The sequence below is a fragment of the Temnothorax longispinosus genome, chromosome 8 (assembly GCF_030848805.1).
Source record: "Temnothorax longispinosus isolate EJ_2023e chromosome 8, Tlon_JGU_v1, whole genome shotgun sequence".
Taxonomy (NCBI): domain Eukaryota; kingdom Metazoa; phylum Arthropoda; class Insecta; order Hymenoptera; family Formicidae; genus Temnothorax; species Temnothorax longispinosus.
In genome coordinates this window covers 9,251,148-9,277,996 of record NC_092365.1, presented here as the reverse complement: position 1 = coordinate 9,277,996, position 26,849 = coordinate 9,251,148, and the positions used below count along the sequence as shown (strand labels likewise).

At 41.7% G+C, this 26,849-nt stretch overlaps 2 protein-coding genes across 2 annotated transcripts; one reads left to right on the top strand and one right to left on the bottom strand.

Moving 5' to 3' along the window:
- The first annotated feature begins 8,635 nt into the window (after positions 1 to 8,635).
- On the top strand, positions 8,636 to 10,207 carry LOC139817747 (uncharacterized). Its single transcript, XM_071786040.1, has 5 exons — positions 8,636 to 8,650; positions 8,784 to 9,045; positions 9,379 to 9,559; positions 9,624 to 9,835; positions 10,098 to 10,207. Exons 1-5 carry the CDS (start codon positions 8,636 to 8,638, stop codon positions 10,205 to 10,207), a joined length of 780 nt encoding a protein of 259 aa, XP_071642141.1.
- A 3,386-nt stretch (positions 10,208 to 13,593) lies between these two features.
- On the bottom strand, positions 13,594 to 16,850 carry LOC139817746 (uncharacterized). The gene has a single exon (XM_071786039.1). It carries the CDS (start codon positions 16,063 to 16,065, stop codon positions 13,594 to 13,596), a length of 2,472 nt encoding a protein of 823 aa, XP_071642140.1. The 5' UTR covers positions 16,066 to 16,850.
- Between the last annotated feature and the right edge of the window lie 9,999 nt (positions 16,851 to 26,849).

The window sequence follows — 26,849 nt, the reverse complement described above, 5'->3', positions numbered from 1 at the left end:
ACCGACAATTGTCGGTAAGCGGATTTTAGCGGAACAGAATACGGCCCCTGGTATGCGACCGGCCCTCCCCCGCCGTCGCCGAATCTGCTGTAATTGCGTGAAGCCAACGTCACCGGCGCCTTGGATTCCATCGTCGTTGAGACATTAAATGCGTGAAGCCAACGTCTCCGGCGCCTTGGGTCACAGCGTCACCGGGGCCTTGGATTCTTTCCTTCGTCCGCCAGAATACAGTAATTTAGAAGTAGGATAGTAACCCATTGCGCACCGTCATTTCCCAACGCTCGTGTCGTGCAACGCTCGTGTCGTTTATGTCGTTTAACGCTCGTGTCGTGTAACGCTCGTTCCGGTTATCGCTCTCGTGGTGTAATATCTTACAGTAAGAAAAACTTATAAATTAAGTTAAGCAAATTTTAAACAATGTCGGACGCAGCTCTTACAGCCGCCCAAGCCCGCGCGGAAGCAGCGGAAAACTAGCTCGCGCAATCACAAGCCCAGCTCGCACAATTACGAGCTCAGCTAAACGCTCAAGGCCCCGATACAGCCACCTCTGACGCGAGTGATAATACCAATCAAATTCCGCATATGGATAATTACAAAGTTCCCAAGCTCCCCCCGTTTTCACTACTCGATCCAGCATTGTGGTTCATCCAGGCCGAGGTTTCCATGAGAAATTCGCGAATTATCGTAGAATCCACCAAAGCCGATACCGTCCTCGCTGCACTGGATGTCGAAGTATTGGATTGCGTTAGAGACATCATTACTTCGGACCCTCCCCCAGCGGATATTTATAAACAGGTTAAGGCTCGAATTATCATATGCACCTTCGGACGAAACAAAATTGCGAAAACTTTTAAGGGGACAAGTCGGGACCGACGGAAAACCTTCGTTAATCCTCAGCCGATTGCGCGGTCTTAATAACGGGAAGATAGATGATAGTGTAATAAGATCAATTTTCCTTGACCAACTACCACGCGAACACCGCGCCGTTCTTGTGGCCACGGGAGCCACCGACTTCAACCGACTAGCCGAGGCCGCTGACCGAATGGCTGAGAGCGCCGTCGGAGGCGAATACGCTTCCGCCGTGACCAAGAGGAACACACCCCCTCCCGCAAAGACCGAGATTCAACAACTCATCGAAAGAATCGAAAAGCTGGAAAAGTCACGAAATTCGCGTTCGCGTTCGCGATCCAACTCCTGCAGGCGTAGGACCTCAACCTCGTCAAACAGGGCGATCACACCCGCGCTCTGTCCGGCTCATACCAAATACCCGGATAATCCGACTTCGTGTCGAACGTGGTGCTCAAAATATGAGGCGTGGAAAAGTACAAAAAACTAAGCCCGCCTCCCCGTTCGGAGACGGTCGGCAAGGGCCATTAAACTTTTAACCGTCTCCATGTCCGTGATCGCACTAGTGGCCAAATGTTTCTTGTTGATACAGGCGCGGACATTTCCCTGGTACCCGCCATTAATGGGATCAAGGGAAAACCCTCCGAATTAAAGCTCTTCGCGGCAAACGATACGCGTATCGACACGTTTGGGGAATCACTCCGCGAGCTTGACCTCGGTTTAAGACGGCCAATTCGATGGGATTTTTGCATTGCTGCAGTTCCGTACCCCATCATTGGCGCCGACCTACTATCGCATTACGGGTTAATAGTAGATTTAAAACGACGTCTTATAGATTCCACTACTAAGTTATATACCCTCGCAATTAAAAAACCGGGCCCTGTGCATTCGATCAATACGGTAAATCCCTCTTCTGAGTTCTCTAAAATATTCTCTAAAATACTCACCGAGTTTCCGCAAATAACAGGAGCTCTTCCCCTCGCCCCGCCGTCCAATTGCGATGTGTTTCATCATATCATCACCATCGGCCCTCCAGTCGCTGCGCGCGCTAGGCGTCTTCCTCCTGATAAACTTAAGGCCGCAAAGGCCGAGATCAGAGCTTTAGTCGAAGCAGGCATTTGCCGCCCCTCTAGCAGTCCATGGGCCAGTCCCATTCATTTAGTCCGTAAAAAAGACGGCACCTGGCGGGTGTGCGGCGATTACCGCGGTGTAAACGCAATCACGCGACTTGATAGATACCCCACCCCCCATCTGCATGACTGCTCCGTCAATCTACACGGTAAAACAATTTTTTTATCACTCGACTTATATAATCAAATTCCAATGGCCCCCGAGGACATTGAGAAAACAGCTATCATAAACCCTTTCGGGTTATTCGAATACTTATTTATGACCTTTGGTCTTCATAATGCCGGTCAATCCTTTCAACGATATATAAATCGCGCCTTAGGCGATCTAGATTTTGTTTTCATTTATATGGATGATATCTTAATTGCTTCCTCTTCTCCAGAAGAACATGCTAAACATTTACGCATTGTATTTCAAAGGCTAAAAGAGTTTCACCTCCGCCTTAATGTTGAAAAATGCGTATTCGGCGCACATGAACTAAAGTTTCTCGGGTATATAATAAATGGTAAAGGAATCAGCCCCATCCCTGAAAAAGTTGAGGCGATTACCAAATTTCCTAGACCCAAAACCATCGCCGACCTACGCCGTTTCCTCGGCATGATAAATTTTTACCGTCGCAACATCCCTCGCGCGGCAGAAGCTCAAGCACCACTAAATTCATTACTAGTCGACTCGCGTAAAAACGATAAGCGTGTAATCGTATGGTCTGACGAATTAATCGAAGCGTTTGAAAAGACCAAAAACGGCCTCGCTAACGCTGCAATGCTGGTGCATCCTCATATTGGCGCGGAACTCCGTATAGTCGCGGATGCCTCCGATTTTGCCATGGGGGCAGTTCTTGAACAGAAAAAACGGGATACTTGGGAGCCCCTAGCATTTTTTCGCATAAACTCTCCCCCGCGCAAACTCGGTATAGCGCTTATGACCGAGAGCTTACGGCAATCTTTGAAGCCGTTAATTACTTTCGTCATTTTGTAGAAGGACGCGAATTTAAAATTTTGACCGACCATAAACCTCTCATGTACGCGTTTATGCAACGGTCTGACAAGGCGTCCCCGCAACAACTACGCCAATTGTCATATATCGCGCAGTTCACAACGCATATTGAACATGTCGCTGGTTCACAAAATGTTGTCGCGGATTCGCTTTCGCGGATCGATTACCTGCGTTTGCCGGTTGAATTCAATCTCAATGAGCTCGCCGAGCTGCAAAAGAGCGACGAGCAACTCAAGTTGATTGCTAACGCCCCCGATCATCCTTTAAAATTAAAGAAAATTCAGTGGGGCCCAGATCACACAACGGTATATTGCGAAATCTCGGGCGAAGCTATCCGGCCATATATTCCCGATAGTCTCCGCGTTAGAGTATTTCAAATGTTTCACAACCCTGCCCATCCTAGTGGCAAAATTACGGATCGCACTATCCGACAGCGTTATGTCTGGCCTGACATGCACCGCGATATCGCTAAATGGTGTAAAAACTGTATCGAATGCCAACAAGCAAAAATCTCTCGTCATGTAAAACTAATTCCTGAGCACTTTGTTGCTCCCGACGGGCGATTTGACCAGGTGCATATTGACATTATCGGCCCATTACCTCCTTCTGAGGGTTACTCTTATTTGTCTGGGAGAGGTTCACTGGCGCACAGTACAATTGCGCACGTTGCAATTGCACACAGTACTATTGGACACATAAAGTCGCGCACCGTACAATCGCGCACAGTTCGTTTGGACACATTTCATTGGCGCACAGTACAATTGGACACCGTTGCTTTTGGACACAACACATATTATTAACTTATTTAAATAAATAAACGTATGTTGCATTGGACACGGTTTTTGTAGTACAATCGCGCACCGTACAATTGCGCACCGTACAATCGCGCACCGTACAATCGCGCACCGTACAATCGCGCACCGTTCAATCGCGCACCGTATGTACAATCGCGCACCGTACAATCGCGCACCGTTTAATCGTGCACCGTATGTACAATTGCGCACCATACAATCGCGCACCGTTCAATCGCGCACCGTATGTACAATCGCGCACCGTACAATCGCGCACCGTACAATCGCGCACCGTACAATCGCGCACCGTACAATCGCGCACCGTACAATTGCGCACCGTACAATCGCGCACCGTTCAATCGCGCACCGTATGTACAATTGCGCACCGTACAATTGCGCACCGTACAATTGCGCAAATACGGTGCGCGATTGTACGGTGCGCGATTGTACATACGGTGCGCAATTGAACGGTGCGCGATTGTACGGTGCGCAATTGTACAATGCGCGATTGTACGGTGCGCGATTGTACGGTGCGCGATTGTACGGCAAAAAACGTGTCCAATGCAACATACGTTTATTTATTTAAATAAGTTAATAATATGTGTTGTGTCCAAAAGCAACGGTGTCCAATTGTACTGTGTGCCAATGAAATGTGTCCAAACGAACTGTGCGCGATTGTACGGTGCGCAACTTTATGTGTCCAATAGTACTGTGTGCAATTGCAACGTGCGCAATTGTACTGTGCGCCAGTGAAGGCTTCTCGTTTTTAATCACGGGCAACTTTATGTTGCTTTTTCACGAGTACGTTCTTGGGAATCATTGAAAGTTTATCTTAATAATCAAAGAGAAAATAGATATGTTAAAAATCACGTATAAAAGAAATATATATTTAATTACATGGTAAAATAACATTTTGCTAAACAAGTGCAAATAATCATTTCCATATATTTTTGGCTGCTGAGCACAAATTGGTTATCCAAATTTTTCTATTACATTTCAATAAAAAAAAAGGGATATAATGAGCTAGAAAGGATAATTTTTAGAGATTTTATGATGTTGTAGGTTTGCTAGAAAATTTTAAATTTTATTATTTTAAATTTTATTATATCATGCAAAAGTACTTATAAATTTCAAGTTCTTAAATAAATTTTATTTTATTTTAGTAATAAGTAATAAATTATTCAATATAATTATACATTTTTGAGATATTACTATTAAAAAATTGGTTAGCATCAATATTACTGTGTTAACAAAAATAAAAGTTATTAAATTGTGTTGTAATGTCAAATTTGATAAATCCCTCTCTAAAAATGGCATGTTAACTGAGTGAATTTTATTTGTATCGAAGAATCGAGGCCTCTTTTCCGCGATGCTGATTAATTGTCTCGAATTTGGCATCGCGGCGTGTTTCACTCTTGTGTCGCTTCTGTGGCTGTCAATTTCATGTAATGAAAAAGCTAAATGGCGCGCGCGTAGCGCGCGCTTGTAGTGTTCTAGTCCTCTTTTAAAAAGGGCATGTCGTAGGTATTGTTGTCACTTTTCCGCGATGCCGATTGGTTCTCTTGCTGCGCTTACTTCATTTGCAGCTGTCATTGTATATTTTGACAGTTGTGTGTATCAAGGGTTAATAGTGTAATAGTAATAGCATAATGTTAAAGCTAAATAGCGCGCGCGAAGCGCGCGTCTGTCGTGTCTAGTTAAATAAAATTTAAATACTATTCTTTTTAAATTTAACACATCTTTGAGATGCTGTGATGTAATTGTGTCCGAAATTATTTATCGGGAATTATTATTAGGAGGGTGACCCACCAAGCTTCTTGTGGAAACTGGGCTACTGGTGGTAAACAAACCAAAGGACAACGAAATTAACACATGAAAATAGGCACATGAAATGTCCGCGGCCTGCTACAACCAGGAAAGCGGGAGACAGTGGAATCTGAAATGCAAAGATGCGGAGTGGAAGTACTGGGTCTGAGTAAAACGGATCTCAGAGATAGTAGACACTTTGAAACTGAAAATGGAAACATGATATTCCTTGCTGGTAACGGTGAAAAGAGCAGCAATGGAGTTGGGTTCATTGTTGCAAAAACTGTGAAAAACTGTGTACTGGGCTATGAGGCGATTGGTGACAGAATAATCAGGATTAGAATTAGTGTCCGCCCGCACAACCTAAACATCATCCAAGTATATGCGCCTACAGTCGAGTGTACGGAGGAAGAAATCTCTGAATTCTACGCAAAGCTTGAGACAACCTGCCGTATGGGACCGAGAAAGGAGACCACCGTGCTGCTGGGCGACTTTAATGCGAAGGTGGGAAAAACTACGGACGATACACACCTTAGCCAAACAGTAGGGAAGTACGGTCTGGGGGTCCGCAATGAGAGAGGAAAATTGCTCCTGCAATTCTGCATAAGTAATCAATTTACCATCATGAATACTTGGTTCAAGACACACCTACGGCGGTTGTATACGTGGACGTCACCAGGAGGTACATACCGAAACGAAATTGACTACGTGTTAATTAACACCAGATGGCGCTCATCCATTACTAATACCAAGACATTACCCGGGGCGGATTACAGAAGCGACCATCAGTTGCGGAGTTTAAAGGCCAGCTCAAAGTCGTCCATAAAGCTAGTAACAACAGGGCACTACACATGCATGCTGATGTAATGCCGCAATTCAAGCGGGACATGGGGACTAGGCTTCTAGGAATGGAGACGGATTTATCGGAGTCAGTCAATGATATGTGGGTCAGGCTGAAAACAGTCGTCGTGGACTCAGCGGAGGCCATTGTAAAACAACGCCGAGGTCCACACAGTAGACCTGACTGGATGAGCCAGGAGACCTGGTCCGCCGTCCTACACCGCAGGACCTTAAAAGGATAAAAGGGTAGTATAGGAAGGCCGGTTCGAGACCATGGTGCTCCGCGCGGAGGTGCGGGGCGAGGGAATTTCGGCGGCAAGAGGATTTTAGCGAGGAGGGGAGCCATCACGCGGGTACAAAGGCGAGCTTTAGGTTATAATTATGGCGAAGACCATTTTTTCTAGGTCTGCGTTCCAAAAAAATCAACAAAAAACCATATTTTACGTGACTTAAACTATACATTTTTAGTTTAATTCTGGAAGAGGTTCTTTCAAGATTGCAGCCAGATCTTTGTTTTTTTTTTTTAAATATATCATTAGACTCGTGAAAATGTCAATAAATTAATTAAACTTATCAACGCGGTTATTGCGATAAATATTACCACATGCCTCGGTAGTCGAATTGGTACGACGCCCTTCACGGAATGAGGAAGGTTCCAGGTTCGAATCCTGGCTGAGGTAATATTTTTCGCAATAATTTCTTTACAATTTTAAATAATTTAATCGTATAGATTTAATTCCGGGGAGGGAAGGGTATTAATGTTCCAACGATAGCTGTGTTTTAAGTCCGACAAATAATCGGCGCGCAGTTTATTAAGTTGGAATATATGTATATACGTATATACATTGTAATTCGCTACTTCTATAACTATTAATTCTCTAGTTGCGCACCACGTACCGCGCTTGACTCGTATCGCTGTCTTTTAATTAATTTATTTGTTTTTTTTTACGTGTGGTGTGTTGAGCTACATTCGTCCACGTAGCTGCTCAGCGTTTGATTGGCTCTCCCCTACCTAAGGTGTCCAGCGTCATTTTGGCGGAAGCACGTGGTAGACGACGCTAAACTCAAAAAAGGTTAGGATGCTGAGATGTCGAAGATAGAAAGCGGAATTTTCAAGAGCGTCTTGCCACGAGAGGGAGGGAGGGAAGGGAGTAAAGACAGAAACAGTTAGGGTGAGCGCTGAGACGTGACGCAATCCAACCCTGTTTTTTGTATCAAAGAGTTTCTTATGATTTGTGCCTGGTCACAGAATTTACGAAATAATCAAATACGGTTGGTTTCACAAAGTTTTGCCTACGTGAGACTTATTTCCTGGGGAAATGATGGTGGAAAACAGTAACGAACAAATTCTTTGTTTTTGCGCCGATGCACATTCGTCCGATAATTTGTTAAGAAAGAGCAAATGTTATGGAGGATTCACACAGAGTCCGGCGTCCGACGTACGACGTCCGATATCCAATAGGGGAGCTCGATTTCTGGAGAGTGTATCACGTGACATTTTCATCGTACGATGCTGCTCGTCGTACGAAATGTTTGTCAAGTTTTTCGTACGACGTACGACACACTTATAAAGAAGCACGTCATGTAGTTTATCAGAAGAAAAAGAGAAAGAAGGATCAAGAAGAATTGAGCAAGGGGTCCCCCGGAGGCGAAAATCCCCTCACGACTAATTGTAAAGCAAAAGAGCAAGATGTGCACGTGCAACGAATGGCGAAAAGCAAAAAGTAACTCACCGTAGTTTGCCGGTCGTCCCCTACCGTCCACCGATTCTCGTTCGGTCCGTGGCCCCTTCGTGGATAGCGTAGATAGCGAAAGCAGGCACGCGAGAGCAGGCACACGCAAGTAGGCAAGCGAGCAAGCAGGCGAGGCATGCGAGAGATCGGCGAACATGCGGTTGGTTTTTTTTCGTAGGTTTTTGATCCGTGCTTCACGACTGCGTAGCGATGAGTTCTTCACGACAGCGTGACGATGAGTGCCCGCGGCCCTGAAACATGCCGCGGGCGAGTAGGTGCTCCTCTTTTTTTGGGGGGGTAATGGGTGCCGTTGGTGGATGGGCGATGGCAGCACCAATAGGTGAGTCGCATAGATTTTTACCACCGACGTTTCGCGCAAGAGTAACGAAAAGAACAAGTACGACTAATCTAACTACTAATCTAGTTATGTACAGCTACAACTATATACACGGCGATACGCCAAACAAGAATATTAAGAAGAATTTTGATTACATAATGAATGACAATATGGTAATTAATAAAGCTTAATATAAAATGTATTTAAATGTATTCTAGGTTATGTATGTTTTATCATTTTTTTTACATTTATATTATTTAATAAATTAGTGTATATAACATTTAATTTTAGTACAACACATTTTAGTACAAGCTTTGCGTAGATTGTGGCTTATATGTAATGAAAGATGATCATGTGTGTGAATTGTTGGATGCAAACTCTGATAAAGATTCAAATTTGATGACATCACCAATTGAAGAAACTCCTCTGTTTAATGAAGTCTACAATAGAGAAGAATTAATTAATGAAGTCTTTAAGCGGGCACCATTGTGGAACAGTACTTTACCATATGAAAAACGAGGTCCAACTGTGACTAAATTTTTATGGTCAGAGATTTATGAAATATTAAGTAACTTGTTCAATTTTTGTAGAAAAGAAGGAAAATATATATTTTTCTAATCAATAAACAAAAGGAAAAGCCATTTACGGTCCAAGCTTGGACCTTAAGTAGCTTAATAATATTTTTATATTATACGCGTATTTTCCAACATATTAATTTAATAAATACTCGTATAATATGGAAACATTATTAAGCTACCTAAGATCTAAGCTTGGACCGTAAATGGGTCTTTCCTTTGTCTATTGATTGCATATCTTAACGGACTTTATATATATTAATTAGAAATTTTTATATTTTTAGAATTGCTATATATGGATATTATGTCTTTTTTCTTTTTTTAAGATTTACATCCAGGTACTGCGAATACTAAGTGGCGTAATTTACGAGATACTTACGTCAGGAAATTAAGCGAACAGCAAAAGTATATTCCAAGTAGAAGCGGTGCTGAAGCTAAGGTTAAACCAGTATTATGCCCATATTTTGAATTGCTAGGATTTTTTAGACCAACAGTAACGCGTAGAAAGTTCGTAAATAATATTATTATATGATAGTCTTTAAGTAAGATGTTTAAATTAATTAATTTTCAGGACATTCAGTAACATACAACCACTTGCATCTTGCAGTACTAATAGTGATAAACATTATATCGAGCAACAAAATGTTGATTATTCTAATCAACGTAGATCGGTAACATCAGATTATTCACCAACACAACAAAAGAAAAAACCGTCCATAAAGAGAGAAAAATCTGAAATATTAAAAAATATACAGATACCGAATAGCAGCTGCAAGAATACAGGTACGACAAATTTTCAAATGAATGTTTTAACTTGTTCGGGCGCGGAGCAGATTTTCACGCTGAACTGAGGTTGCCGGGATCGTTCAGAGAGAACGAGAGGGATAACAGGCGGAAGCGAGACAGTGCATAGGCGTAATGAAGCAAGGAGCGAGGAGCGAGGGAGTCCAGATTCAGATCTGGCTGACGCACACTCGTAGGGCAAATAATGCACCGTTTTAGAATTTTGATTACTCCAGTGGCACCGTATATTTGTAATTAACAGGTGGTGGCGATTACAACGTTCCCGCGACACTTGCTTCGATTTCACGCAGGATAGCCGAGACTGACTTCGATCGATCGTATGCGATTTCGGCGCAGAGAGTGATCTCTTAAGACGTACAGACCAGACTGAGCCCGCTGGCTCCGACTTCCAACACGAGGGAAAACGGCGCGATGCCCTTGTTGGGTGTTGATTCCGCGATCGCACGTGTCACGCTCCGCAAACGTGTCAAGATGAACGGGACCACGCAGCCAGCACGACAATATACATAAACGAGACGCGTTGTCGAACAATAATATGTATTTAGGCGAAACGCTTGAATAAGAAAACATAAATTTGACTCGAAGTTGTTACACGCTACTTATAACATAAAACTAGAATTATTGAACATCTGATAATAAATTATAAATTTGTTAGTCAATCCTGAACATACCGCCCGCCTCGAAACTATCGTTTCGAAAGGTTTGCTGATCTTGAAAGGAGCAAGGCCTCCTCATGTAGCGGCCAGAGATGGTCGACCATAAAGAAGAGTCGAAGGAAGGATAGGCGAGGCGATCGATATGTCACTTACATATGTTATGAATTGAACTTGACGCATTGAATATAAATTTGAAACAATCGTTCCGAATTGTCTAGTCTTCAACATACCGCCCGCCTCGAGACCCTCGGTTCCATATACGGTTTACAATGAGGAGAGAGGCGTTCGAGGCGAACAGTATGTCAAATCACAATTACATTTGATTATCGCTGTGTTCGAGATCGATTGGTATTAAACAGAGCTTTCCTATCGGGCGCTTGTACTCGGAAGACGCGGTTTTTACAGTTACAACTCGAACTAAGCCATCCTGGCCCGCGTGACAATGAGTTATGCGTCCTAACTCCCATTTGCAAGGCGGAAGCGCAGGATTCTGAATCAATACCAAACGGCCCACGCGAACACCGTCAGTGACAACCCGACGCCACTTCGCTCTTTGTTGTAGCGTGTTGACATAATCGGTTTGCCAACTTTTCCAGAAACGCTCGGTAAGTTGTCGCACTAGCTGCCAGCGCGACAGGCGATTTTCCTTAACGTTAAGGAGTGAGGGCTCAGGACTAGCAGTGAGGGCGGATCCTATTAAAAAATGGCCGGGAGTGAGCGGCTCACAATCGTCGGCGGAGTCCGTGAGGGGAGCGAGCGGCCGGGAATTGAGGCAGGCTTCGATATTGCACAAAAGAGTAGAGAACTCTTCAAAGGTCATAGTGTGGGACCCTACAACGCGGCGAAGGTGATGTTTTACACTGCGCACGCCAGCCTCCCATAGGCCGCCGAAGTGGGGAGCGGAGGGAGGTATAAAATGCCACGATACGCGATCCGAAGCAGTCTTATTTAAAAAATTCGGATCCCGGAGAGACGCGCGAAACGCGGTGGTCAGCTCGCGATCTGCTCCGACGAAGGTCGTGCCATTGTCAGAATAAATTGATTCAGGAAGCCCTCGACGAGCGCAAAATCGGGAGTAAGCTCCCAGGAATGCCGGTGTTGAATACCCCTCGACAACTTCCAAATGGATCGCACGGGTGGCCAGGCAAACGAACAGGGCGATGTATGCCTTTCAAGATGCGATTCCGCGGCCGGACATGGCTCTAATTAACACCGGACCGGCGTAGTCTAAACCGCAGTGAAGAAATGCGCGAGTGGGAGGAGAGACGCGCACGTGGGGAAGATTTCCCATAAGCTGGGTGGGCACTATGGCTCTTTCGCGAGTGCAGACAACGCAACGGTGAATAACTGATTTGACGATATTTCGAGCTCGAAGGAGCCAGAAGTCTTGGCGTAACGTGGCCACGGTGAGCTGCGTCCCGGCGTGGAGAGAGCGCAGATGAGCATGCTGCACTATTAACGTAACCAAGGGATGAGAGGCTAATATAATTTGATGTTGCGTTTGAAATCGAATTGGGGCGTTGGCCAGCCGCCCGCCAACGCGAATTATTTCCTCTTCGTCGAGGAAAGGATTGAGTGATAGCAGAGGGCTCTTGGATGAGACTGAACGTTTGTTCAAAAGAGCTGATCGTTCGAGGGGAAAGACTTCCTCTTGTATACGTTTGAGCCAGAATGAGCGCGCGATTCGGCATTCGTCCGCTGAAAGCGCCGACGGGCTCTCTTTGGCAGTGGCGCAAGACCATGAGTGATTGCGTAACCGAGAGATAAAACGGAGAGTGTAGGCTGTGATTCTTATGAGTCTCGGCCACGACGAGTACCGAGACGCGAGATCCCACGGTTCAACAGCTTTACTGAGATGTGAGAGAGTTCGCGGATTCTCTTCCACGGAGGTTTCATGCGACGATAGGTCGACTAGCGGAGGCCACTCGGACAGCGGAAGTCGCAACCACGATGGTCCGTGCCACCATAAATGGTGAGCCGCAATCCGATGGCCGTGAATCCCTCGAGACGCATAGTCAGCAGGATTCTCATCGGTGGGAACGTGTCGCCATGAGGCGGATGGAAGTCGAGTCTGAATCTCGGAAACGCGATTCGATACAAAGGTCTTCCAGTTCGAGGGATGTTGCGCTAACCGAGCGAGTACGACCTTAGCATCCGTCCAACAGTGGCATGGCACATTAGAGAGACGAAGCGACGTTCGAGCAAACTCCATTAATTTGGACAATAAAACGGCAGCCAACAGCTCGAGACGTGGGACACTTAACGACACTTAACGACTTTACTGGAGCAACCTTGGATTTCCCGACTAACAACATGGTGATAATTTCTCCAGCAAAAGAAGTGACGCGAATATAGACGGCGGCAGCGTAGGCTGCTGTGGACGCATCGCAAAACCCGTGAAGTTCACATTGTACCGTATCTGACCCCCGACGTATCCAGCGCTCAAGCTGAAGGCCATCGAGCTCTGTTAAGGACGCTTGTATCGTTTCCCATTGCGTTAAGAGAGGACTCGGGAGAGCCTCATCCCAGTCAAGCTTAAGCTGCCACAATTGTTGCAGAAAGATTTTGGCGGAGATGGTCACTGGCGTTACCCAGTGGATCAAAAAGTTTGGCGATCGTAGAAAGAATCGCCCGCTTGGTCTTTGAGGGAGACGATGGAATTGATACTTGAAACTGAAAAACATCCAGAGAGGGACTCCAGCTGACTCCAAGAATCTTTAATTGTTCATTGATCTGCAACGTTTTACTACATGCTAGCCCGTGATTCTCAATAGCAATATCATCAAGCAACTTTGGCGAATTGCTTGACCATTTCCTCAACTCGAATTGTCCGCGACGTAACAATGCGCACAATTGATCGCGCATCTGGCGCAGGAGAGGGATATCATCGGCGCCGAAAAGGGCGTCGTCGACGAAACGATTGTCTAGAAGAATTGCAACCGCCAATGCAAAGTCACGACCTTCGTCTTCGCAGAGCTGGAGCAGCGTGCGTAACGCCAGATACGGAGCGGAGGCAGTACCGTATGTCACTGTTAATAGTTGATACGCCTTTATGATCGCGTTGTCGTCCATCCACAAGATTCACTGGTAGTCAATATCACGTGGATCCACTTGGATCTGTCGATACATTTTCGCGATATCCGCGGAATACACGTATCTAAACTGGCGCCACCTTAGAAGGACCGCGGCTAAGTCTGTTTGCAATTTCGGGCCGGTCAACAGAGGATCATTAAGGGAAGTGGCGTTTGAACTGGGGCTTGAAGCATTAAAAACGACTCTCAAATGACTAGTTACACTATGGTCCTTTATGACTGCATGATGTGGGATGTAGACGCATTGATCGGAGGAGGGCGCGGAGAGGGGACATTGTCGCATGTGTCCGAGTCGCTCGTACTCTCTCATGAACTCCGTGTATTCCGTCTTCAACTCGACATTATTTGACAGCCGCCGATGCAGGCTTTTTAAGCAACGTTCCGCGATATGATAAGAGTCTCCGATGGCGATCGGAGGGCCCCGTTTGAAGGGGAGGCGCACGACATAGCGGCCATCGGAACAGCGAGAATGAGTATTGAGAAAATGCTCCTCACATTGCTGATCCTCTGGACTCAATGTCGTGAGCCGAGGAACTTCCTCGACCTCCCAAAAGTTTCGAAGCTCCCGATCGAGAGAGAGCGAGCTCGAACAATGCTGAACGGTGATCGTTCGACTTGACGACGGCAGCGTAGACGTCGGACCCGAGAGTACCCATCCGAGAATTGTATTTTGAGCGATGGGCTGGCCGCTGCTTCCCTTACGTACCCCGTCGAGAATGAGCTCACTATATAGATCGGCACCTATAAGGATGTCTATGGGGTCGGAGTTCATAGGATCCGGATCTGCGAGAGTGAGATCGGCGAGATGACTCCATGAATTATAAGGCGATATAGGAGCGGGAGAATAATTTGTGAGCGAGTTTAGTATTGAAGCCATAGTCGTTAAGCCCGGATGTGATCGTCCTATCGGATGGATTTCGATCTGCGCGGCATAGCGACACGTGCCGGCATCGACGCAGCCGACGGCTGAGATTGAAATAGGCATTTTAATGCGACGCACTTTTAAGACTAGAGCAAGTCTTCCCGTTATGAATGTCACCTCGGACCCCTGATCGAGCAGCGCTCGCGCGACACATGAACGACAAGAGGGGGAGCGAATTTCAACTCGCGCAGTGGCTAGCAGAACCGGAGATCGAGCATGAGTGTCTGATTTCGAAAATAAGGCAACCGCCGTTGACGGCGGAGCATCATTCGCGTCCGACTGCGTAGTCGAAGGGACCGAAATAACATTCTCACTTGAATTGAGTGAAGATGAGGCAGCGTCAACGTGGAGCATGGAGTGGTGCTTTTTCTGACACGTTCTACATGCGTATTTGCTCGTACAAGATTGCGCGGCGTGTTTCGAGCTTAAGCAATTTAGACATCGATTAAATCGTTTAACCATCTCCAGACGTTGACTCGGACTCTTCTTCATGAATTGTTGACACTTATTTAAATAATGAGGCGCGTTACATATGGGGCATGAATTAGGAACTGCCGGCGATGCAGTTGCGCTAGTCACCTTTGGCGACCGATTCGTCTTCGAAATATTAAGCGGCGTTAACTCCTCTAGAGCGCGAGCGCGAGACGTTAAGAACCGATCGAGATCCTCGTATGTCGGGATGGTGGGGTCATCCCCGCCTTTCAGCTTCCACGCCTTGCGTGTCGCTGGATCTAACTTTTGTGAAACGCTGTATACGAGGATGTCGCTCAGCATCTCCTCTGGAGACCGCTTCAAATTCTTTAATGAGGCAACAGCGCGATTTGCCTTATCTCGCAGCTCGTTTAGCTCAAATGATGACTCGCGGGAAACGGTCGGAAGGTTATATAATGCGGCAGCATGTACTTCGACGAGACACCGTTTGTTTTCGAATCGAGTCGTTAACGTTTTCCAAGCGACCTTGAAATTGTCCGCGGTAATCGGGATGTTTTTAATTGACTCGAGTGCCCGACCGGAAAGATTCGATGACAAGAAATGCATGCGCGCGAATGCTGACAAATCCTTGTTATCGATAATGAGCGCCGTGAAGCGGTCGCGAAAGCTTTCCCACTCTTCACATTTTCCCGAAAATGTAGGGAGGTTGATCAGCGGCAGATGCGATAACGAGAGGGATGATAAATAATCACGCTGATGTACATGACCTGATGATGAAAGGTCGACTCTCCCGGAGTCGGATGTCCTTGGCGGCTCAATCTCCTCCAGACACTCCACCATGTAGTCCAGCGTACCTTGGTAGATGTCCTCGATTGCATCAAATTGATGGTGCTTGAAGTAGTCAAAGGCAGCTCGGTTGTCCTCAGGGCAGGCTTGCAACAGCTGTGCGTTAACTTGAACGCATTGCGACCACGTCTCCTTAAGGCTGGTTATTCTCGACCGAATCTTTGCGGCGGTGTAGTTATTCTTCCCAATCTTCTTGAAGTTTTCAAGAGATCGAGAGATTGAGTGCAGCAGAGCTTGCTGCTGTACTAAGAGCTCACTCATGATGGCGAGTATGAGAGAGACGAAGTCAGTCAGTGTATGTATGCACTAAGTCCGCACAGATTTCACCTCATCCGGCTCGAAGGACCAACTTTTATGTTCGGGCGCGGAGCAGATTTTCACGCTGAACTGAGGTTGCCGGGATCGTTCAGAGAGAACGAGAGGGATAACAGGCGGAAGCGAGACAGTGCATAGGCGTAATGAAGCAAGGAGCGAGGAGCGAGGGAGTCCAGATTCAGATCTGGCTGACGCACACTCGTAGGGCAAATAATGCACCGTTTTAGAATTTTGATTACTCCAGTGGCACCGTGTATTTGTAATTAACAGGTGGTGGCGATTACAACGTTCCCGCGACACTTGCTTCGATTTCACGCAGGATAGCCGAGACTGACTTCGATCGATCGTATGCGATTTCGGCGCAGAGAGTGATCTCTTAAGACGTACAGACCAGACTGAGCCCGCTGGCTCCGACTTCCAACACGAGGGAAAACGGCGCGATGCCCTTGTTGGGTGTTGATTCCGCGATCGCACGTGTCACGCTCCGCAAACGTGTCAAGATGAACGGGACCACGCAGCCAGCACGACAATATACATAAACGAGACGCGTTGTCGAACAATAATATGTATTTAGGCGAAACGCTTGAATAAGAAAACATAAATTTGACTCGAAGTTGTTACACGCTACTTATAACATAAAACTAGAATTATTGAACATCTGATAATAAATTATAAATTTGTTAGTCAATCCTGAACATAACTTATAAAATCTATGAATATTGTATTCCTAATATTTTCTATACATATATTTCAATTACTTATATACTTATGTATGCATGTATGTGTATATCTGCAAGCAGGAAAGAAACGACGTATAAATACTAACAAAGAGAATGATGACTTATCATTACTTCAGCAATCTGTATTGTCAGAAATAAGAGCGACAGATAAGTCTATAAACGCTACAAAATCTGATCCAGTGATAACTTTTTGTAATTATTTAACAACATAGCTTCGTACATTATCACAGGATGACTTTACAAAATGTCAAAGAAAAATATTATCATTTGTATTTGAACTTTAAGATAAGTGAGAAATATCCGTACATCTAATTATCAAAAATTGAAAAACCAAAAATGAGACTATATGAGTTTATTGTTTATGTTCAAGGTTTGCAAACGTTATTTTTTTATAATTTTACAATTACAATAATTTTAAAAGAGGCAAACGTACAATTATATTACGTAGAGTATATAATGTGGTTAATCTTATGTAACTATGTTTAAATGAACATAGCAAAACTGTATTAAGTTTATTTAACTCAGTTTTTTCATCAAAGCGTACAAAACCCGTATTAAGTTAAAGTTTATATAACTGAGTTCTTTATTTTAAAAGCTTCTGATTCATTGCAAAAATGTTGAATTATGTTGTATTATGTTAACTGATTTGTGTTGCGCCGAGTAAGAATAGAAAACAGGAATGTCAACAGTTGACAAAGTAGATCGCAAGGATGACAGGAACGTAGAACGCAAGGATGAATGGCGCTTAGATCAAGGATGTCTAGCGCGCAGATCACAGGAACGTAGAACGCAAGGATAAATGGCGCGCAGAGCAAGAATGTCTAGCGCGCAGATCACAGGAACGTAGAACGCAAGGATGAATGGAGCGCAGAGCAAGGATGTCTAGCGCGCAGTTGATCTCGTTGAGCTGAGGTTTTTGCAAAGGAATAGCGGTAATCTCAGAAGCGGTGTATCAAACAGTTGGGGGTATCAACAGAGTAACGTAAGTCAACAGTCGCGGTTATCAGATCAGAGTAATGTCGCGGTAATCTCAGAAACAGTGTATCAAAAAACAGTCCGCCGAAATCTCCCATACAGCTTCGAGCTGTTCGTCACAACCGCAATCTCCCACACAGCCTCGTGCTGTTCGTAACCACGCAATCTCCCACACACACAGCCTCGTGCTGTTCGTAACCACGTAATCTCCCACACAGCCTCGTGCTGTTCGTCTCATCGCAATAATCATGCAACGGCTGATCGCAAAGCCATGCGGTAATCTCGCAAATTTGGTGCTGCCCATATGAATTCTGCGGATATCTTGTTCGTAGTGAATCTACTATCTGTTCACAATCTTCTCGACGGCTTACGCAAGGAATCTCGGTGAGAATAGAATTATCATTAACAGTAAACACTAGGGCTGTTACTTTTGACAACTTCGAAGCTTCGAAGCTTCGAAAGAATTCGAAGCTTCGAAGGCAACTTCGAACCTTCGAAGCTTCGAAGTTTGAAGTTAAATTCGAACCTTCGAAGCTTCGCAGTTCGAAGTTAAATTCGAACCTTCGAAGCTTCGAAGTTTCGAACAATATATTTGTGCGAATGTCGAATTCATTTAAAGGACGCTAAAAATATTGTAAAAAAAAAGAATTAGTCAATATATATACTAAAAAAATGTGTAATTATTCCTAAATTACAATCTTGAAATATTATAACATGAATTATTACATATTTAAAATAGAAAAGTTTTAAATAAAAAATTAAGCCGTTCTTATTGAAACATGAAACGAGTTTTCGGAAATATTTCTCGTTCTGAAATTATCAAATAACGCATACTGCGATATTTGTCCTCAATATGTTATAGTTGTTTGAAATATATCTATCACTTAAAAGATTAATATTGCAATTGGTATTTATATATCTATCTTATTTAAAAAAATATATATTTATCAAGAATAGATGTTGAGAGAGAGAGTTATTTATATTTGTTTATCGCAAAATTTGTATGTGTACATATATATAGCGAGAATAGCGCGCGTTGGCTAATGTATAGTTTTTAAGAGTGGAGATCACTTTTAAACTTTCAAAAAATCAATTTTCTTAAAGGTTAAACATTTTATAATATTTTAAAATAAAACGCTTGTTACAATTTGAAACATTTACCAAGTTACAATATTTTATTGCGTCAGAGATTCACTGAAACTTTAATTGCGTGTTTTTCGAAATATTTTCGAAAATTCATCAATTAGGTGTCCAACACATTTTGTTTTTAATCTATATAAAAATTGTTAAGACAATTAACAATTCGTTAACAAAATTATTTTTAAACTAAATATAAAATTAAAAAAAAACTAAAATAAAAACTAAATAAAACTAAATATTTTTTGTCAAAAAAATAAAGTACATGGCTTTATTACTCTAATAAAAATTTGTTTTGAAAAATAAAAACATTTGTCGAAACATTCTCAGAGGCCATGCAGCTCCGTTGTGGCGAAACGATATTGCCCGCAGTTGAAAAAATTCGCTCTGACGCAACGGATGTCGCGGGAATACATAAATATTTCTTCGCCAACAGAGCCAACTGTGGAAATTTCTTTTCATGTGATTTCCACCATTGAAGGGGATCCATATTAATATCAATTTGTGGCTCACAAAGATACAGTTGGATCTGCTGAGCTGCCGAAGTTAAATGCGTGTTTTCGGGCTTTTTAAAAAGATAGTCTAGTACGCTATTTGACAAGCTTTGTGACGATTCGGATCCTGTTGGAATAAGAGATGTTGCTTCTAGTTCAATCAGTTCTCTAATCGCGGTCCGTTGCAACATTGGTTCAGCCTGGAGATCTTTATGACGAGGATCTAAAAATGATGCTTTTTGACGAACTGATATATTTTCCTGTGACTCCATTTGGAAACGAATTGATAACGCCTCTGCTAACGTTTTTGATACGCCTTCAGTTCCACAAGAAAGATGATTAGCGATCACAGTTTGAATTACTGGACGTACCATTGATGCTGGAGCTCCGGATAGTACCGTAGTTGTAATTTCAAGTGGTTTGAGAACTGGTATTAAATTTTCAAACATACTCCATTCATCTTCATTTATTTCTAAATTTTTAGCATGCAAAGGAGTTGTCACGATTCGATCTCCAAGAACAGCTGTGATAGCGCTACGATTCTCTACAAGTCTTTCAGCCATAAGTAAATCTGTATTCCATCGAGTACGAACACTTTAGATTAATTTTCGTTGAGGTAAGCCCTAATTGTTCTTGTTTTTTTGCAAGAGCTTGTGAAGCAATGACGGAATGATGAAAATGGGAAACAATTTTACTTCCTTTAGCAAGCACGATGGAAATATTATCTTCCTTCAACGCATCTCTCACGGCTAAATTTATCGTGTGTGCTGCACAACTAGAGCTGGATCCGACGTTCATCATGCTGTTCACTGCGAGAACAATGTTGCTTGCATTATCATGAACAATGGGTACAATTTTGGTGTCAATTTGCCATTCAGCAGCAACATTTTGTAAGCTGTCAGCTAAATTTTCCGCCGTATGCTTTTCGCTAAGTTCTTGCATACTTAACGTGAATATTTGTGGCTCCCATACGTTATTTACGATGTGAGCATTCACATTCATATAACCTTCTTGAGATCGAGAAGTCCAACAATCCGTGTCCAGAGCAATAAATTTGCACAAATCTAATGTACATTGGATCTTGGTTTTTACTTCATCTTCAAGAGCACGTAAACGGCGTAGTACTGTTTGACTGCATGGGCACTTGTATCCAGGCTCGATTTCTTTCATAAATGTTTGGAAAGCAGGACTAGAAGAAAAACTAAAAGGCAGTCGGTTAAATGCGATTAATTTAACTAGTGCCCGTGTAATCTTCTCGCTGCGTTCCTTGCTAACAGATGTAATCCTACGTGCACGTTTTCGTGGTATAGTGGCCGAATCAGTGGAAGAAGTACTGACGCTTGTATTAGAGAAAGAAGATCCTTCGATTGGGTCATCTGTATCTGTGCTGTATTAAAAATAGTATATTATATACATATACATGTGTGTATAATATATATATATATATATATATATATATATACATAGTGTACATAAAAACGTTAAGTAATTAAATTGAAAACTAAATATTAATACCAATACTCACTGTTCTTTATAATCATGCTGTTGTTTCACATGTTTTTGTGATAGCGTTAAATCATGTACTCTTCTTAAATGCTGTACTAAGGTACTTGTAGAATTATGTGTTCGAAGCACTGTATCACATAATTCGCAAGTTGCTGACTGGCCGTCAGGAGCTTTCAAGCAATATTGCCACACCCAGCTCTTCTGCATTTTCTTAATTTGTGAACTTCTCACACTGCAAACGTATGTCACGATACTGTGATCACGAAATCGCGATACCATATTATTCAGTACGTTTATAATTGTTTACTCGTGTTGTCCTTGCAATGCTACTGCTATACATGTAAATAACAAAACAGTGTTAGCAGGCAAAATTTGAAAAACACGGCAAGGACAACATGAGTAAACAAGCCTTGCCGTGTTTTTCAAATTTTGCCTGCTAACACTGTTTTGTTATTTACATGTATAGCAGTAGCATTGCAAGGACAACACGAGTAAACAATTATAAACGTACTGAATAATATGGTATCGCGATTTCGTGATCACAGTATCGTGACATACGTTTGCAGTGTGAGAAGTTCACAAATTAAGAAAATGCAGAAGAGCTGGGTGTGGCAATATTGCTTGAAAGCTCCTGACGGCCAGTCAGCAACTTGCGAATTATGTGATACAGTGCTTCGAACACATAATTCTACAAGTACCTTAGTACAGCATTTAAGAAGAGTACATGATTTAACGCTATCACAAAAACATGTGAAACAACAGCATGATTATAAAGAACAGTGAGTATTGGTATTAATATTTATTTTCAATTTAATTACTTAACGTTTTTATGTACACTATGTATATATATATATATATATATATATATATATACACACATGTATATGTATATAATATACTATTTTTAATACAGCACAGATACAGATGACCCAATCGAAGGATCTTCTTTCTCTAATACAAGCGTCAGTACTTCTTCCACTGATTCGGCCACTATACCACGAAAACGTGCACGTAGGATTACATCTGTTAGCAAGGAACGCAGCGAGAAGATTACACGGGCACTAGTTAAATTAATCGCATTTAACCGACTGCCTTTTAGTTTTTCTTCTAGTCCTGCTTTCCAAACATTTATGAAAGAAATCGAGCCTGGATACAAGTGCCCATGCAGTCAAACAGTACTACGCCGTTTACGTGCTCTTGAAGATGAAGTAAAAACCAAGATCCAATGTACATTAGATTTGTGCAAATTTATTGCTCTGGACACGGATTGTTGGACTTCTCGATCTCAAGAAGGTTATATGAATGTGAATGCTCACATCGTAAATAACGTATGGGAGCCACAAATATTCACGTTAAGTATGCAAGAACTTAGCGAAAAGCATACGGCGGAAAATTTAGCTGACAGCTTACAAAATGTTGCTGCTGAATGGCAAATTGACACCAAAATTGTACCCATTGTTCATGATAATGCAAGCAACATTGTTCTCGCAGTGAACAGCATGATGAACGTCGGATCCAGCTCTAGTTGTGCAGCACACACGATAAATTTAGCCGTGAGAGATGCGTTGAAGGAAGATAATATTTCCATCGTGCTTGCTAAAGGAAGTAAAATTGTTTCCCATTTTCATCATTCCGTCATTGCTTCACAAGCTCTTGCAAAAAAACAAGAACAATTAGGTTTACCTCAACGAAAATTAATCTAAAGTGTTCGTACTCGATGGAATACAGATTTACTTATGGCTGAAAGACTTGTAGAGAATCGTAGCGCTATCACAGCTGTTCTTGGAGATCGAATCGTGACAACTCCTTTGCATGCTAAAAATTTAGAAATAAATGAAGATGAATGGAGTATGTTTGAAAATTTAATACCAGTTCTCAAACCACTTGAAATTACAACTACGGTACTATCCGGAGCTCCAGCATCAATGGTACGTCCAGTAATTCAAACTGTGATCGCTAATCATCTTTCTTGTGGAACTGAAGGCGTATCAAAAACGTTAGCAGAGGCGTTATCAATTCGTTTCCAAATGGAGTCACAGGAAAATATATCAGTTCGTCAAAAAGCATCATTTTTAGATCCTCGTCATAAAGATCTCCAGGCTGAACCAATGTTGCAACGGACCGCGATTAGAGAACTGATTGAACTAGAAGCAACATCTCTTATTCCAACAGGATCCGAATCGTCACAAAGCTTGTCAAATAGCGTACTAGACTATCTTTTTAAAAAGCCCGAAAACACGCATTTAACTTCGGCAGCTCAGCAGATCCAACTGTATCTTTGTGAGCCACAAATTGATATTAATATGGATCCCCTTCAATGGTGGAAATCACATGAAAAGAAATTTCCACAGTTGGCTCTGTTGGCGAAGAAATATTTATGTATTCCCGCGACATCCGTTGCGTCAGAGCGAATTTTTTCAACTGCGGGCAATATCGTTTCGCCACAACGGAGCTGCATGGCCTCTGAGAATGTTTCGACAAATGTTTTTATTTTTCAAAACAAATTTTTATTAGAGTAATAAAGCCATGTACTTTTATTTTTTTGACAAAAAATATTTAGTTTTATTTAGTTTTTATTTTAGTTTTTTTTTAATTTTATATTTAGTTTAAAAATAATTTTGTTAACGAATTGTTAATTGTCTTAACAATTTTTATATAGATTAAAAACAAAATGTGTTGGACACCTAATTGATGAATTTTCGAAAATATTTCGAAAAACACGCAATTAAAGTTTCAGTGAATCTCTGACGCAATAAAATATTGTAACTTGGTAAATGTTTCAAATTGTAACAAGCGTTTTATTTTAAAAATATTATAAAATGTTTAACCTTTAAGAAAATTGATTTTTTGAAAGTTTAAAAGTGATCTCCACTCTTAAAAACTATACATTAGCCAACGCGCGCTATTCTCGCTATATATATGTACACATACAAATTTTGCGATAAACAAATATAAATAACTCTCTCTCTCAACATCTATTCTTGATAAATATATATTTTTTTAAATAAGATAGATATATAAATACCAATTGCAATATTAATCTTTTAAGTGATAGATATATTTCAAACAACTATAACATATTGAGGACAAATATCGCAGTATGCGTTATTTGATAATTTCAGAACGAGAAATATTTCCGAAAACTCGTTTCATGTTTCAATAAGAACGGCTTAATTTTTTATTTAAAACTTTTCTATTTTAAATATGTAATAATTCATGTTATAATATTTCAAGATTGTAATTTAGGAATAATTACACATTTTTTTAGTATATATATTGACTAATTCTTTTTTTTTACAATATTTTTAGCGTCCTTTAAATGAATTCGACATTCGCACAAATATATTGTTCGAAACTTCGAAGCTTCGAAGGTTTGAATTTAACTTCGAACTTTGAAGCTTCGAAGCTTCGAAGCTTCGAAGGTTCGAAGTTACCTTCGAAGCTTCGAAGAATTCGAAGCTTCGAATATCAAAATCTTCGAAGCAAATCACCAGCCCTAGTAAACACGTAAATAATGCGGTAAATAGATTATGAAGAGAACAACGCCGGGCAAAAACGCGAAACATTCGTAAGGGAAAATTAACTCACGTTCGTTCGCATAGAAACAAAGTCACAATGTCGAAGAGAAACAACGCACGTACGCAAAAGAAAAATACCGGGTCACTCGTATGCGAATTTGTAGTTCACAACGCGAATATCATATCGTGAGAAAAAGCAATGTCGAACACATCACACAGACGAGTAACTGCACGTAATACCGCGAATAATAATTCGAAAAGAATGAGCAATGCCATAACCGGCTAAGGATACGCGCAATGAAAAGAAACAGCGATCGCCCGCACACATATGTACATTTAACGCGGATATTTAGCATCACATCGTTCACTTCGTAACTGCCGTAGCCGCGCGGTAAAAAATCAGTACATGAATTATCGCAGCAATCATAACGAGATTTCAAACCTGAGGTTTTTCGGTTGGGAGTGATTAGGATCAAAGCGTCCCGTCCGGCCTTGTGAGGCCTTTAGAGGAGGACGGGAGCAACGACGTCAGTACTCTGCATGATTTTAGTGACTCCTCGCTCCGGGATGCGAATCTTCAGGTAACTATAAAGGAAGCTTTCTTGGCGACGATACGCGCACTTAACCCGTATTGCGTTACTATTTTCTCTCGATATTAATGACAGAAACTCGCGAGAACGAGAAAAAGGCTCAGGCAAACACACGAAGGGAACGAAGAAATAACAACCGTTGCTAAGGCCGGTGCTTCATCGTTGCCGCGCTCGCTGACCGTCGCGCTCTCCCCGATCGCGCTCGCGACGTCTGAGCTGGCGTTACGGCGCTTATTTCAAATCGTCGCACATTGACGATTTCGAAACAAATTACGACATTAAAAGCAAAAAATTATATTAATTTTTTTGCGGTATAATTTGCATTTAAAGAAAACCAAAAGTTTTGTTAAAAATTCATATTATATTACATAAATTTCGTTTATATTATTATAAATTTTATATAATAAAATTTATTACATAACAAATGTTACATTAAAATATATAATTATGTATGAAAAAGATTTAAAGAATTATAATAAATATTATTCAGAGAAAAAACATTTATATTTATTTCCTGTACTAGCTTCCTTCTTTTCCCCGAATAGTAATATTTACTCTAAAAAAATTTTTTTTTAAGACAATTTTGTATGAAAGCCCTTTGTCCGCGGGCTCAGACTCCTTCCCAAAACTCTCTACGGTCTAAGTTAGAGTATCATGAGGTAATATACCAAATTTGGTTGTTCTAATTTCAATCATCAAATTCTAAACGCAACTGGTGCTAATAAACATTTCTTAAAAAATTATATATGAAATAGGGATAGAAAATACTGAAGAATATAATAGAATTAAAAGTAAACCGATATCTCAAATATTGAGAAAATCCAGACAATTAAGCCAATTAAGATTATTTTCTAATTTTATTAATAAAAGCAATTTTTATATATTTAAAAAATTATTTTAAAGTTTCTACTTTAAAACTTGTTTCTACAAAAAACTATTGTAATAGTTGTTGTGTACGCCAAGGTACGTTTAGGTACACGAGGGTATCACGAAGGTAGCACGTGCTACCTTTTCCCTTCGCCTTTCGAGATCGCGCTGTCTCGGGACCGTTGGTCTCCAAACATTAGAGAGTACGTTACTTCTCTACTTTCCCAAGACAGTACAATAGTATAACAAATATTAGTCGCAATAAAGATTATCGCAATAAAAAAAGTGTGCAAGTAGAAACTTGCACATTGCTTGTAAACGTTGATATAAAAAATTTTTATTGTTACCGTGAAAACGGAAAAGGTATTGATTTAATTTATTTGACACATAAGTGACAGATTTTTTCTATCGTGGAAACGTTTAGTTTCGTTGCTAAAATATAGACGGATTTAAAAAAAATGGAAGAATATATTCACGGTAAGTAAAAAAATTTATTAAAATTATAATTACACGGAAATAATTTTTTGTTATAATTAAACTCGGTAATTTTATAGAATAAGGAATAAGGCCTTTTCTGAATTTTGATATTTTCTTGCGGTTTTCTTGGTAAAAACTTTTATTGTGACTCCGACAGTGATAATCAATCGGGGAAGCCCGAAAAATATGCATCCTATCTATTTTTTTACCTATTTTTATTTTATTTTTGATAATTGTATAGATGGGGGACCACCTTGGATAACCTTGATATTTTAGTATGTTGTTGTGCCCCTTTTTTGGAAGAGGGACACCGGGGATCTTTTATTCCACGGAGGAGGCGGGAAGGATTATAACACACGACACGTTCAATAAACGATAATTTACTTAAATCCGTTTTACAGTTATTGCGTACAAGAATGCCCGTTA